This window comes from Equus quagga, chromosome 9, assembly GCF_021613505.1.
Source record: "Equus quagga isolate Etosha38 chromosome 9, UCLA_HA_Equagga_1.0, whole genome shotgun sequence".
Lineage (NCBI taxonomy): Eukaryota > Metazoa > Chordata > Mammalia > Perissodactyla > Equidae > Equus > Equus quagga.
The window spans coordinates 42,005,728-42,020,565 of NC_060275.1; the positions used below are offsets into that span (position 1 = coordinate 42,005,728).

The window sequence follows — 14,838 nt, forward strand, 5'->3', positions numbered from 1 at the left end:
TTGGCTCTTCTCTCCGGTGTCAGTTCCCACCAAGCTGCCTTCCCCTTCATTATTGCCAGAACACGGGCATGCATACTCTGCTTCCCACCTCCTTGAGTTTCCTCCTACTTTTAAATATACCAAAAATGCCCTTGTTTGTACTGTCTTCCTTTCTCCTTTTAAAAATCAGTCAAAACTCCTCTCCATAAAAATTTCCATGTCATTGCACCTAGTGATTGAATGACAAATTTAAATAACAGTTATTGTCTGTACAACCCATTTGACAGTGATAATCTTTTTCTTTTAACATTCTCTAAGAACATAGCCTGTGACCGTGCTTCTCACTGTCATTTATATCTTTCGAGTGCCTAATAAATTATTAAATTTTTTAATCTATAATTTCCTATTGAAAACTCAAAACATTAAAAAATTGTATTTTTATATCCAATTTTCTAGATGGGAGATCATGTACTGGGACACTGGGGATTATACTAGAAGATGTGAACGACAATGGTCCCTCCATACCTAAACAGCAAGTGATAATCTGCAAACCTGTCACGTCGTCTGCGGAGATTGTTGCCGTTGATCCTGATGAACCAATAAACGGCCCACCCTTTCACTTCACTTTGGAGAGTACTTCTGATTCAGACGTACAGAGAAGATGGATACTGACAGGAATTAATGGTATGTATTTCTAAACATTGTTATGTCCTTTTCAGCATCAGTGTATCTAAAATATTTTTTCTTGATGAAATAGAAGAATAATTCACTTTGGGAATGAGCAATGAAAGAAGGAAAGTGTCTCAGTTTTGCTGTGGTGGGAAATGAGCCTTTCTAGGGCTTATCTCTGATCAGTCCTGTGCCAGGATTCCCTTAGGTGTTGTGTGAATTCTCATTCCCACTCCAAACACACACACACACATCCTTAGACTAGGTCTAATATAATCACTTCCTGACTTGAGTACCTCCCACCTACATAGATTCTTTACATGCTAATGGTTTCCTAGTTCATCAGGGAATCTCCATCTTTTGCTGGTCTGTTCCCCAGGAAGCAGACTCTTGAGACAGTTTCTCAGGTGGAATGTTGATTAAGGGGTTTGCTTGACTTCAATAGCTGTGAAAGGAAGGGAAGGGGGACTGGGCAAAAAGAGAAGCCAAGTGGCAGCTCAGGCCAAGAACAGCCTTGGCTAAGCCCATGGGGAGTCTGAGCTGAGTGGCCCTTCAGAGTGGCCCCAAGTTGAGTCTCTCTCCTCACTCATTGCTCAGTCAGTGGATTGGAGTACCCCGAGGGGCACTTTTGCAGGAAGGCACAGTCACTGAAGATGCTGACAGACCCCAAGCAGCTGGGACAGTAAGTCCTCAATTGTCGGGGATCTGTGTGTACATCACAGTGTCCGCTGTGCTCTCCCTCCTCTCCGCGCTGCATTGATCTCTGACCTTTTCTTGTCTATTGTTTTCTACTCAGGATTCTCCCCCAATTTGGTTCCTAGTCCGTACTTCTGACTTAACTATGACAGGATCTATGGTGACAAGAATAGCAAAAGTGAAGGGGACCTCTCTTCGTATCCCCATTGCATCCCTCCTACATCAGCTCCTAACTCCTCAGCACATTCTTCGCCTCCTGACTACACTACCTGTGGGCATGATGTCATGTCACTCCAGGTTTTGTGACTCAAGAGCCACTGTAAACTGATGGGGCTTGCCTTTAAAATGTCCTTGAAGGGTTTTCATCCTCATGCTTCCAATGAATATTCCTCAATTTAAAAAGAAAGGTTGTGAGAGAAGGGAAAGGGAGAACAGAATGGGGGAAGAAAAGACCGTATGGAAGCTATGATGGATTTTAAGGCACTATGTCCTGAATGCTGCTTTGTGAACTGACAAAATTTTCAATTTTTTTAACGACAATATTCCGGGATGTGTGTGTGTGTGTGTGTGTGTGTGTGAGGTTATCAACTGTCCTTTCTTGGGAAGAATTAACCTTATATTTAGATTTTGTACTTTCTACTTATTTAGTGTTATAATATTTTTGAAAATAGTGTTGAAGGAGGTGCTAATTTTTAAAAATAAAATAAATAATATTAATATTTAATAATTTAAAAAATTTTTAATATTTAGCAAAATGAAATGTTGGCAGGGTTATGTGGGTTAAAACTTTGTTATTTTAAGGATTTGCTGTATGAAATAACTCAAAAGCCTGGGAAACATGAAGTTAGGCCTTGAAATCAGATAGGCTTGATGATAAGTGCCAGCTCTGCTGTTTATTAGTTATGTAAATCTGACTGTGCTATTTATTCTCTTTGAGCATCAGTTTACTGGTGTAAAATGGGATGATTTGAGGGAGTAAATGAGATAGTGAATAAAATAGACCATGGCACATTATGAATCACAAATTTTGGTTTTATTAGTCATATTGTTCTTTCTTTCTTTCTTTTTTTTTGGTGAGGAAGAATGGCCCTGAGCTAACATCTGTTGCCATTCTTCCTCTTTTTGCTTGAGCAAGATTGTCGCTGAGCTAACATCTGTGCCAGTATGTCTCTATTTTATGTGGGATGCTGCCACAGCGTGGCTAGATGAGCCATGCTAGGTCTGCGCCTGGGATCAGAACCTGCGAACCCCAGGCCACCAAAGCAGAGTGTGCAAACTTAACCACTACACCACTGGGCCAGCCCCTTGTTGTTATTTTTATACATAGACTTACGAGGTTAACAATGCTTTCTTTTAAAATTGACTTAATTCAATGATTTCTTTTTTTCTTTTTAAGATTTTATTTTTTTCCCTTTCCTCTCAAAGTCCCCCGGTACATAGTTGTGTATTTTTTTTTTTTTCAGTTGTGGGTCCTTCTAGTTGTGGCACGTGGGATGCCGCCTCAGCATGGCTTCATGAGCGGTGCTGTGTCCGTATCTGGGAGTCGAACTGGCAAAACTCTGGGCTGCCAAAGCAGAGTGCGCCACGAACTTAACCACTGGGCCACAGGGCCTGCCCCTCAATGATTTCTTTACTCAAACATTCAGATTTATATTTAGAACTGCAAACACCATAAAAATAAATGAAAACATCACACTGGGCCAGTTAGGTGGAGAAGGATTATTCCTGGGCATGGGCGTGTGAGATCTGCATTCGAAGTAGTGCCTATCTTTGGCTCTGTACCCAAGACTTTGTTGGATTTTGGCCTGGATATTTTCTACCCTTGACCTAAAAAAAATCCATAAAAATGAAAAAATACACAAGTGGTCCCAGTGTCCTGTGGGACAATGGGATGAAGTTCCAGCAGCTTGATTCATGCCTACTAACACATTCAAGGTTAGCAATGTTCTAAGTTGTCAGAAATCAGTCTCTGACAATAAGTCAGAACTATTTATGCTTGTTTGGCACAATATATGAAACCAAAGTAAGGAGAAACATCCAGAACTTCAGACTGTTACTCTCTGATGAATCATGTATAAAAGAAAATATGTATTGACTAGTTATATGAAAAATTTTAAAGATGTGATAAAAACCAATCTCTTAACCAGTTTATTACTTTTGATTGGAAGGATTCATTTATGGACAGATGAAATATATTATTACAAAAGCCAAAAGACCTTTCTATAAGAGGCAACATAGACAAACTTTTATATGCAGTATATTTGCAGTGACTGTCAATTAGAACTACTCAGTGCATTCACATTTACAACCTCGTGGCAGTTGTGCCACCCCATGAGGGATATCCATTTGTAGAAAGATATAATGAATATCCCATCACTGCAGCCAGCCCTGGTGGTCCAATGGTTAAGATTCAGCCGAGGGCTGGGTTCATTTCCAGCTCGGGGAATCACACCACCCGTCTGTCATATTGTGACCACTGTGTGTTGCTGTGATGCTGAAAGCTATGCCACCGGTATTTCAAATACCAGCAGGGTCACCCGTGGGGGACAGGTTTCAAGGGAGCTTCCAGACTAAGACAAACTAGGAAGAAGGTAGAAGGACCTGGTCACCCACTTCTGAAAAAATTTGCCATGAAAACCCTATGCATAGCAGTGGAGCATTGTCTGAAATGGCACCAGAAGATGAGAGGATGGCTCAGAAAAACCCAGCAGGGTTCGGCTCTGCTGTACACAGGGTTGCTAGGAGTCGGAATCTATTGGAAGACACTAACACATCCTATCACTAGTTATTTATGCTCAGGAGAAATCAATGACATTCTATAACTTTTGGTTTTATTTTCTTTCAGATACAGCAACACGCCTTTCCTATCAGAATGACCTTCCATTTGGAACATACACAGTACCTATCAGAGTTGCAGATAGACTTGGCCAGTCACATATTACTCCATTAACCGTTATTTTATGTGACTGTATTATCGAAAATGACTGCACCTCTCGCGTAAGTCCAAGGACTGGCAACGGAGAAGTAAAACTTGGAACATGGGCCATTCTTGCGATATTGTTGGGCATAGCATTGCTATTTTGTAAGTCCTTTCATGAATTCAAATAATAGCCTTTAAAATAACTTTCAAGACACATTCTTAGAATCAACGCTGTTTTCTATAGCTGTTCATTGGTATATAGCTGCATTTCTATTTAACACACAAACTTAATTTCTGTATTGAAAGTGCGTTTATGTGTAGTTCTAGTGTTGTCTCAGCATAGACATAAAATTCAATTTAGAAATACAGCATATAGCATGTCTTTGTGGCCTAGCTGGAGGGCAGACTTTTGTATGCTACTTTGACACAAGCAATCATATTTATGTATTCTGGAAAGTCGTCCTGTATTTGTTAACATAAATTCATAACTTGACATTGTTCTATGATAAACTGAAGTTATTTGTCGCATCTTCCAGGTATCCTATTTACCTTAGTCTGTGGGGCTTCTAGGGCAACCAAGCAACCAAAAGTATTTCCTGATGATTTAGCCCAACAGAACCTCATTGTGTCAAACACGGAAGCTCCTGGGGACGACAAAGTGGTAAGTAGTTTGTCTTCTTAAAATAAATACAAAGGATCAATTGACCTAACCAACTAGAATTACCTTTTCTGAGCAAAGTTCTTTTGAGATCAGGTAACTTCCAATATATAAAATGTCATTGGTCCCATGGAACAGATAAAATGACATTGGTTCCCACGGTGATACATAGCATTTCAATTTGGCCATGCAGTGATAATAGTAAAAAGCCTTCAACGTGTCATTCTTATTTTCTACTTCAAATGTTTCATGGCTTTAACTTTAGGCTCAGTCTTTTTTATGTATTGAAACTGCTGTTGGTTCTGTAAAAATGTTTCATTTGATTACTTACAGATCATCAGCATAAGTGTTTTAATGTTTTTCTGGCAACAGCAATAAAATGACTACAAGCTTTGATCAGCATGGGAAGAACTTTAATGGAGTTCTTTCTGGCTCTAATAAGGGTTAGAAAGAAGGCTGAGGCCAAGTACAAGAAACAGGAGTGCTAGCAAGTGACTACATTGCTCCATCTTTGATTTCTAGCTCAGTGTGTGGACGAGGAACAAGTGAATTTCCTATAAAAAGCATAATTAATGATTAGGGAAGGAAAGATTTAGAGAACAAAAGGATGTTGGCATCTACGAAGGTATTGGAAAAAATAAAACTTAGAGTTATACAAAAACACAGTATAAACAATGAGTAGCCAAAGATTTGTCATTAGTATTTTCCCTGCCTGATTTATTTTTATTTTTTTAGATCACAGGGATTTGTTGTTGCAGCTAAGATTTTTGTGAGAACTTTATTTCTATTATTTTTGTTTTAGTTGAAGGGCAAGTAGATGAGACACTGACTATAAACACTGATCGTTATTTCTGTCTCTGCCCTAGTCAGGTGAAGGGAATGAATTCAAACTAAGCAGGGTAAATACATGTAAGACAATAGTTTTGTAATCCTGATTGTGAGGAGTGAGATGCTGGACGGATTTAACAAATGAAAAAAGTTGCACAGTATTCTGAGAAGGTTTTGGAGAGGGAATATCCATTTAGCTTTCTGATTTGTCTCAAGGTAGAGGCCACTTAACATCTGCAATTTGCTCCTTGTATTAGACTCTACATGTAGTACTGGGGTTACTGTAGTTAGGCACTCAGAATTGCCAAGGCAGATTTAGTTCCTGCCCTCAGAAAGCTTACTTTCTAGCACAAAAATTCACTGCCTTGCCTGCATTGTTTGTTCTTTTCTTATTTTTTGGTTGCCTTCTGTATTTCCCCAATGCAAACTGTTTCATTTCAGTATTCCACAAATGGCTTTACAACACATACCGTGGGCAGTTCGGCTCAGGGAATTTGTGGCACCATGGGATCAGGAGTGAAAACTGGAAGGCAGGAGAACATTGAACTGGTGAAAGGACACCAGACCTTGGAATTGGACCGGGGAGGTGGGCAGCGCACCCTGGATTCCTGCAGGGGAGGACACGTGGAGGTGGACAACTGCCAATACGCTTACACAGAGTGGCGTAATTTCACTCAGTCCCATCTTGGTGAAGTGAGTTTCCCTAAGTGTCCTACTAATCTGTTTGGGTTTCTTTTCAACTTTCTAAATGATTACAATTTAGTGGCCTGACCTTTATTTTCAATTAATTATTAATCTACTAATTAGAAAGTTGTTTTTCCTTCATTTTAATTTAGATATGTTCAGATGTTAAGTGGATATTTACTTTTTCTCATATTTTGTTTGGTTTTTAATTCTTGCTGAAATAGTGTGTAATGATATTTAAATTATTTTTCTCATGACTTTGTGTTAATTGTTCCCATCTGACAAGTCATACCTTAGAAGCCAAAAGTGTGGTACAAGGCAATTCCAGCCTGCACAGTCACTATACCTTTCTAGAAAGATCTGAGCCCACGTCAACTTGGGTTCAGTTTAATGGATGCATTTCACGTTAGCCATAGTTTTGAAAAGCAGAGTAATGATTACTTAAAATGAACACTTGTAAACTTACTGCCACATGTGTGACTTTTAGAAACATGCTATATAGTGAATTTATAGTGTGATTTATGAGAGAGACCAATCGTGTGCATTTTTTATATGTAGGAATCCATTAGAGGACAGACACTGACTAAAAATTAAACAATGAAAGGTAAATCAAAGCAATTATTTTTATGTTAGTAAGTTTTGGTGTTTAAAATAATAATAATAAAATGTGTTGTGTTTTTCTCTTTGGCAGAAGGTGCAGCTGTGTAACCAGGACGACAATCATAACCATGCTCAAGACTACGTCCTTACGTATAACTACGAAGGAAAAGGATCGATGGCCGGTTCCGTAGGTTGTTGCAGTGAACAACAAGATGAAGACGGGCTTGAATTTTTGGATCATTTGGAACCCAAATTTAGGACACTAGCAGCAGCATGCACAACAAGATGATTGTTTTCTTTTAAGTCTATAAAAGCCAGTGGCTTTTTCATCTCTTTTTTTTTTTTAGTTCTCAGTTTTTAAAAATAGAAGATGCTTTGTTTGGGACTTTTCCCCCATTATTTTGATGGGATCTCCTTAGCCAAATGCACATTTACAGAGAGATACTGTAAATAAGTACACAAATTTCACAATTTTTCCATAGTTTTTAATTACTTGCCTTCCACCCAAGAGGACCTACAGAAAGAAAAATTAAGGAAGTCTGCATTATTGTTTACATTTGGGTATAATGACAACAGCCAATTTACAGTGCAATAAAGTGTAATTAATTCAAGTCTATATCATAGATTACTTGAAGTATAACCTGATAGCAAATTGTAGAGACATTGTTTTAACATTATCTTCAGTTAGCTAATTAATTAATTGTTTGTATGGTGCTTGAAAACTATTGTTCCCCTAAACATTATAAAGTGTGTATATTGCATTGTTATTGTTTTATTCTTATAACATGACCTTTCTTCATAACACAAAGAGAGAGTCCAACCAGGCACTGACTGTTATTACAATTCCATTTTGGTGGACTTTAGTTTCTAGGTTTTGTTCTGTGTAAAATCCTGCGCTGAATCCACATTTCCTGTTACCTACCTTGTCAGTGAACTTTAAGTTTAAAAAATGCTTTCAGAATGTATTTTTACACCTTCAAGGTTTTGGTCTTTCATCTCTCTCTTTCTCTTCTCTCTATTTTTAAAACTCCTATTTGGGTTGGAGAATCTAAATATCTTAAAAAGCTGTCTCTCCTCTCTTATAAAGTGAGTTATTCTGTTTCCATTTTATGTTTGTTTTTCTTAAAATCAATGCAGTGTTAACGTTATTGTTTCAAATATCTTGGTTATTGCCTTGTTATCTCCTCAACAAAGAACCTTTAATTTTGCCATTGAAACTGTAAAAATATGTCATGCTTTTATTAGAGGCAACAGTCTATGTTAACAAAAGCAATAGTGTAATTAAAAGTGGGATATGGGATTTAGTATATAATAGCATATTTACAGTTCATATCTGGATATGATATATGCAAAGATATGATGCAAGGATATGGTTTATAAGTACAAAATAGTGATGGTTTTTGAAATACAGATCATGAAAGCTCTCTAGGAATAACTGTTTTATAAATTTTTAGATGAAATGGCTAGTCATATCTACGTGTTTGTAAAGTTTTTTTAATATTTTAAAATTACAGTTTTTAACAAATGTAGAAATGGGCCAAACTATTTAAATTTTGAAATAATGAGACAAAATGAAACTTAATAGCCAACCAAATTCCAGGCTAGGTTTCACAGCTGATTTCAGTCAATGAATTTTCTGTGTATATTAACCATATGGACATTTCAAATGTATTTCTAATATTTATGATTGTTAATAATGTGCCTATCTTGAATTCACAAGGTTGACTTATAACAATTATTCTTAAGGATTAACATTGGGTAATTATTCAATAATCTATTTTTTCAGTTGTTTCATTAATGTTCAAAGATCCTATTTCTCAGTTATTTTAATAAATTATGTACAAAATTCTTATATATTACTAGTTATGATAAAGCAAATCAAGTAGTTTTAAAAATTTAGTGTGAGTTTGTTGATCATATGTCAGATATGAGCTTATGAGATTGTATTTGTCTTAGAGAAGTGAGCCTCTTTTTTAGAATCCTGTTCTACATCTTTTAGAATTTTAGAGTCTGCTTTGGAAAGATCACTGGTCCATTGTTATAACCACATTTATGTACCTTGACTATTCGAAGACTGTGATGCTATGGGATATTGGTTAAACTGCATAATTTCTCTGCTTCTGTTTTTGTTTTTCATCATAAAATGGGGGTGGGGGGATGGGTGACAATAGAACTCCTTTCCTAGGGTGGCTGTAAGACATTAGAATAAAAAATGGTTTTTAAGCATGCAAGTCATACAGAGTGGTCCACCTGAAAGGCACTCCTATTAATACGAAATGATTTAAAATAAGTCAGATGTGCAACCCATTTCATATTAATGAAAATCAATTAAGAAAATAGGATAATTAAAAGGTTTTTGCTTTTTTGTTTCTTTTTTGTTTTATTTTTTTACTTTAGAATGTTTGTCAATTGAGAATATGTCTCTTCATAATGATTACCTGATGACTGAGTCTTATATATCCAGTGGTTCAGAACATATATTGCTGAGATTGCTGAAGCATCTTCAAAGGATTGACTAATTTGGAAATATTATGAAACTACTTGGTTCAAATTGGGTGGAAAGCAGAACATCCGCTTCTTAAAATGGACGCTAATTCTAAAGCCCTATGAAAATTAAGTATGTTTAAGATTCCTGCTGTCAAGCCCTTCCTTAGGTTCTCTCCTAGCTGTCTTGCTAGAGAGATTCCTTGCCTCAGAGGCAAGCAATTGCTTGCCTGGGAGCTTAAGGTTCTTTGGCAGTTGCCATGGTAACCCTAAGTGCAAAGTCTCCAGAGAGAGTGCTTTGATGATAAACCCAGCTCCACCCTTACTAGCTGTGGGGTTTGAGAAGTCATTTAAACTTCAAGTTTACTTTCCTCAATTATATGACCTGTATTGAGGGGGTTATAGGAGTCCACTTCATAGTCTTGCTGTCAGAGCCAAAAGGGTTAATTCATGAAAAGAACTAGCACAGAGTTAGCATTGAGTATATATTAGCTGCTATTATTAACATGAGAAGAGAATGCCTTAGTTGGGAATAACCATAGCTTCAGTCTCCACTCTGCTTTACAGCTGACGTCTTGCCATAACATTCCCGTTTATCTTTCCCAGAAGCCCGACCAGTATTTCACCTGTGATGACCTTTGGGAACTTAATGGTTCATAATAGTTTGCAGGTCTCTCATTCTTGGTATCTGGGAAACTCTATTTTATCCATAGCCCACAAATCAGTGTGATGAATCTTGAGACTTAAATGAAAAGCAGATGAGATTCCTTCTCAAGGAGGCAAAATCTTAGGGATTTCCCTTAATAGACGATGCTTCTTTGAAAAGAGGAAGGCAACAGAAATCTGTATTTGGAGATTCCCCATAATCATTTTCTGCTTTTTCTTTTTTTGTTTTGATCGCCTGTCTCAAGACTGGTTTTTATTTTGCTTCTTCATTCTGTTGTGCAAAATCTGACTTTGACTACAGACTTTCCCTTTAGTCTCTATCTCTAGCCTTTTCCTGGGCTCCACATTGAAGTCTTGACGCCAGACTTCACCCTAGTCAATCTCTTAGGTAGTAATGTACTAAGAATACAATGTTTTTTCTTCTGTGTGTCTAGAGCCATCATATTTTCAACCTCCTTGAACAAATGAAGCTCCAAGAGGTTACATGATATCTTTGTGGATCTACAGCTCTAGTTCAGCTTTTCTGCAAGACCCTGTTATCCTTCTAGTACTTTAAACTCACTATTGCAAAAAGACAAACAGTATGTTACCACAGCACATCAGGTTCTCCTGGGTTTTCCATATAAATAGTGCCCTCCTTCTAATTAATTAGGCTTGAGATTGAGACTCCTCAACTCCATTCCCTTGTTTGCACAGCACATCCTATTTGTTGCCCAAAACTGCCAAGATTTCTGAGAATTTAAATACAGTTTCATTCATTCACTAATTCTTTTGCATACAGTCATTTCATGCCTTCTAAGTACAACCATGTAAGGCTTTCCTAATAGACTGTGCTGGTATGAGAAGGTACAAGATGAATCAGCTACTCTCCCTGCCCACACACTCTGGTACAGGTCATGACACTGTAGTTTTAAGTATGGAATGGTCTAATGCCTACAAAACATGTCACCTCGTACCTGGCACGTGGTAAGTATTCAATATCTATTTAAAAATTCCAGATAATACAGAAGAACTGTACTGTTCTGGTGAGTGAAATTACTGTGCTTCCACTACTCTTGAGCCAAGTGTTCATGAGCATGAGGAGTTCCCTACCGCTACTGTCCTCCACACCTCTCTTCATATGTTTCTCCTACCAGTACCCCAGTTCAAACCCTCAGCCTCACTCAGGTCCAATGGTGTTTGTGCCTCCATTCTCTCCCCTGTTCCTTCCTTCCAACTGCCATCAAAGAACAGATAGGATCATGGCATTCTCCTGCCTAAGGGCCTTCTATGGTTTTAGGGGATAAATTTGAAATGCAAAATCACATTCAAATACCTGTCTCCCTGTGCCCACACATACTTTCTCTATCTGTGCCTTGCTCATGATGAGGCCTCCATTTGCAATGTTTTTACTCACTTCTTGCCTACTTCTTTTGTGAAAATGTGACTTTTTTGAAGATCTGGTTCAAACACTCCTCTAACCATAGACATTTGTGTGTCTTGAGCCCATTGCTGTAAAATTATAGGTTTATGTGTATGTTTGTGTATGTGCGTGATAAGGCATGCATGTGTTTGTGTGTATTTTTCTCTCATGTGAGAAGTTTGTTGAGGACAAAGAAAGGTGTTCACACTTGTATGCCCATAAAACTTTGACCATCAACACATTTTTATGAGTCAAATTGTATTGCCCAGGTCACAAAGAGAAAAAAGGGAAAGATTACAAATTAAGTTATTTGATTCCTAGTGTATTACGTTACCTTCACTTGACATAATTTTTCCATTATAGATAGAATGTATGTTAGATTTTTTCATTGAATTTTTTTTTCAACATTTAGATATTGAATGCCTGGAACATCAAACATTTGCATTCACAAATTAGTGCAAGAAAGTGAGGTGGGGAGCTTTTGGAATCCCTACTACTTCTCCCTTGGGTTGGTGAAAGTGGCAGATCCTGTCTAGATATTGTGGTTCAGGTTAGCTAACTCCTTTCTACCTCCAATAATTGCATGACCTTCTTGTAACTAGCTGTGCCACACTGAAATATAACCCCCAGAGGATCTTGTCCATCTACTTCACCACTGTATGCCTACCACGTAGAACAGTAGACTCTCAATATGTATTTCTTTTTCTGCTTTATCTCCCCAAACCTCCCCTGTACACAGTTGTATATCCTAGTTGCAGGTCCTTCTAGTTGTGGGTCAAGATATTTTTTATGTGAATGGATGAATGAATTCACATACTTATTAGTTATCTGATGGAGATAAAACTGTAGCTTTGCCTAAAGAACTGTTTTTTCCTCAATGTGAAACTCATTGACCAATGTGAAAATCCTATTTGACCCTTACCTCATTATCAACATGCACCAAAACTGTAGTGAAAATAATTTTTGCTAAAAGCCTACTCACTAACCCTCCAAGAAAAAGCATCTAAGAGCCACTTATGTTTTTAGAATTCAAGAAATTATTCTCAAGGATTTGCCAAAGCCAAATTAACTATTTTTAAACTGCTGAAAATCAGGCCTTGAGTTAAGAAGTATCTTGAGAAATCAGAAGGCAAGGAAAGTGATGCAGATCTAAGAGCTTCCTCTGAATTACACTAGGAGAACATTCTGTAACAGGATACTATGGTGCTCGGGTGTGCCGTGAGAGAGAAGAAAACCTTCAAATAAAGACCGAAGGAAAGGAAAAGAAATGTGCCACTGTGAGCCTCGGAGGCAACGACTATATTGTACGGTGAGCTGATAGTGTCATCTGGAAGGTAACACATACGATTTGCAGCCCTGCCCTGTTCTCTGACAGACTTGGGAGGAACTGAGCTATCCAGCTAACGGCAGGCAAGGCTTAGGAAATAGCAAGACAGCTATGCTTCTATTTTTTTTGTTTGTTTGTTTATTTTTGGATAATTTGTCTGCTTTCCTCGATTACTTCCTCTCCCCTAGGGCTGGGTTTCAGTCCTCAGACTGAAATCCTAAAATATGAGATTCTGGGTCTTCCTTCCCAGCAAGATCCTCTCTCTCAACCTTCCTTCCCCCTGTCCTTTACTCCACCAAGCTAAGGTGCAACTTAAATCACTTTTGCTTAACTTTTGTTTAATTAAGCAAATAAATGCATCTCTCAGCTGCATTTTCAATTAAACATGCAACATAGAGTCTTCATGTAAAATGAAACAACATAGTCTTAAAAAAGCAGGAAATAAAAAGGAAACTAGTGCTTTGATATCCAGTTAGTGGGGTTAGCAGAGCCCTTTGATCTTATTTTATTTAAAAAACCCCACATCTTATTTGATAGAGGAATTTTGCTATGGTATGGCTTCTGGGCATATTCCTTCCTTTTAAACCCTTTTAGTATGTTCTAAATTCTAGATATATTTGAGACTATAGAGAAGGATCTCACTGGAGGCCCTCTGTATGTAGTAATAGTTGGTGCAAGGGGAAGGTCAGGGGCTGTTTTATGCCATTCCTTGGCTCCTTTGTGACTGTACGCTCGAGTCCTTACAGAAAATCTGGCCATAGCTAACAGGTTAAAACTGTGGAGTTCCTGCTAGTTGCCTCTTTTCTTTAGTTATGTTAGGATGCAGGAAAGAGGATGGAGCAGAGTACTGTTTCTTTTGCAATTGACAAATATTAGGGTGAACTTGCTGATATTCGCTTGCACTATTTTTTAGTGTGGTTCACAGATCGTCTGCATCAGAATCACCCATGTTTGTTAAAATAAAGATCCCCTATTGAATCAGAACCATAAGGATGACGGAGGAAGTACAGGAATCTTCACTTTCAATAAATTTCTTAGGTCACTTTTACATATTCTTAAGTTTGAGAACCACTGATAGGGATTTAGTAATTGGGTTTATGTGATTATTTGGAGATTTATGAAACTTGAGTATTTTAAGTTTGCTTCTTCATATAAGATACATTAAGCAAAATGCTAGAAATGTACCAGCAGTTGAAACACATTGATTAGGAAAATTCCACACCTTTGGTGAATTAATCATTTCAGAATGTGATCTGTACTCCATGGTTCCTAATCACCACATGGAGCTGAAATGGAAGCATAACCTTTAGGTGGGATCACAGGACAGGAACCCCTAGTAAACATTCAACAAAAGTTAACTAGTTTTGCCACATAAATGCTACCAGTTAATAAGATGTATCCAAATTATATTGTATATGTTCCAAAAACAAATCAGAATTGTCAAATCTTCAGAGACAAATAAGACCTGGAAAGTCAACACCAGGTGCCAGAGGTGACTCTGTCTATAAGGTGGCAGCTATTTGGCTGCACTACGCTGTTGTGTGGAAGCCATCTCAGGAAGGGTGACAGGCAGTGCCCGTAGGGTGACTAATATGGCTGGGAGCTTCACAGGGGCCCATGAAACAGGGAAGTGACATGGGGGAAGGGTCAAGATTTTTTCACTTCAAGGTGTATTCCCATGGGAAGAGGGCCAGTAGGAGAGTTTCTAGGAACCAAGAACCTGAGGGGAAACTTTAGGGAATGAGAAGTTCAGAAAGACAGAATTGAAAGGGAGGGGGGTCGACATACAGAGCTTTGATGTCAAATTACCAGGTAATTCAGGTAAAAGGAATTGATCCTAAAGAAGTAAGGTAATGGTACAAAGATTTCATATACATGTAAGGATGTTTATCTCAGGGGCATTAAATATATGGATGATTGAAAAT

At 37.9% G+C, this 14,838-nt stretch overlaps 1 protein-coding gene across 4 annotated transcripts in view; it reads left to right on the forward strand.

The window, feature by feature from the left end:
- DSC2 (desmocollin 2) overlaps window positions 1-9,399 on the forward strand; it is a 33,363-nt gene extending 23,964 nt beyond the window's left edge. For 2 of the 4 annotated variants that reach the window (XM_046671698.1, XM_046671699.1), the window contains exons 12-17: window positions 436-663; window positions 4,190-4,426; window positions 4,801-4,925; window positions 6,192-6,443; window positions 6,993-7,038; window positions 7,126-7,266. In XM_046671698.1, coding sequence (XP_046527654.1) covers window positions 436-663; window positions 4,190-4,426; window positions 4,801-4,925; window positions 6,192-6,443; window positions 6,993-7,028 — 878 coding nt within the window. In that variant the 3' untranslated portion in view covers window positions 7,029-7,038; window positions 7,126-7,266. Of the gene's footprint in view, window positions 1-435; window positions 664-4,189; window positions 4,427-4,800; window positions 4,926-6,191; window positions 6,444-6,992; window positions 7,039-7,125 lie in introns of all 4 variants that reach the window. The other 2 variants (XM_046671695.1, XM_046671697.1) reach the window with 1 other exon arrangement.
- Window positions 9,400-14,838: the final 5,439 nt, after the last annotated feature.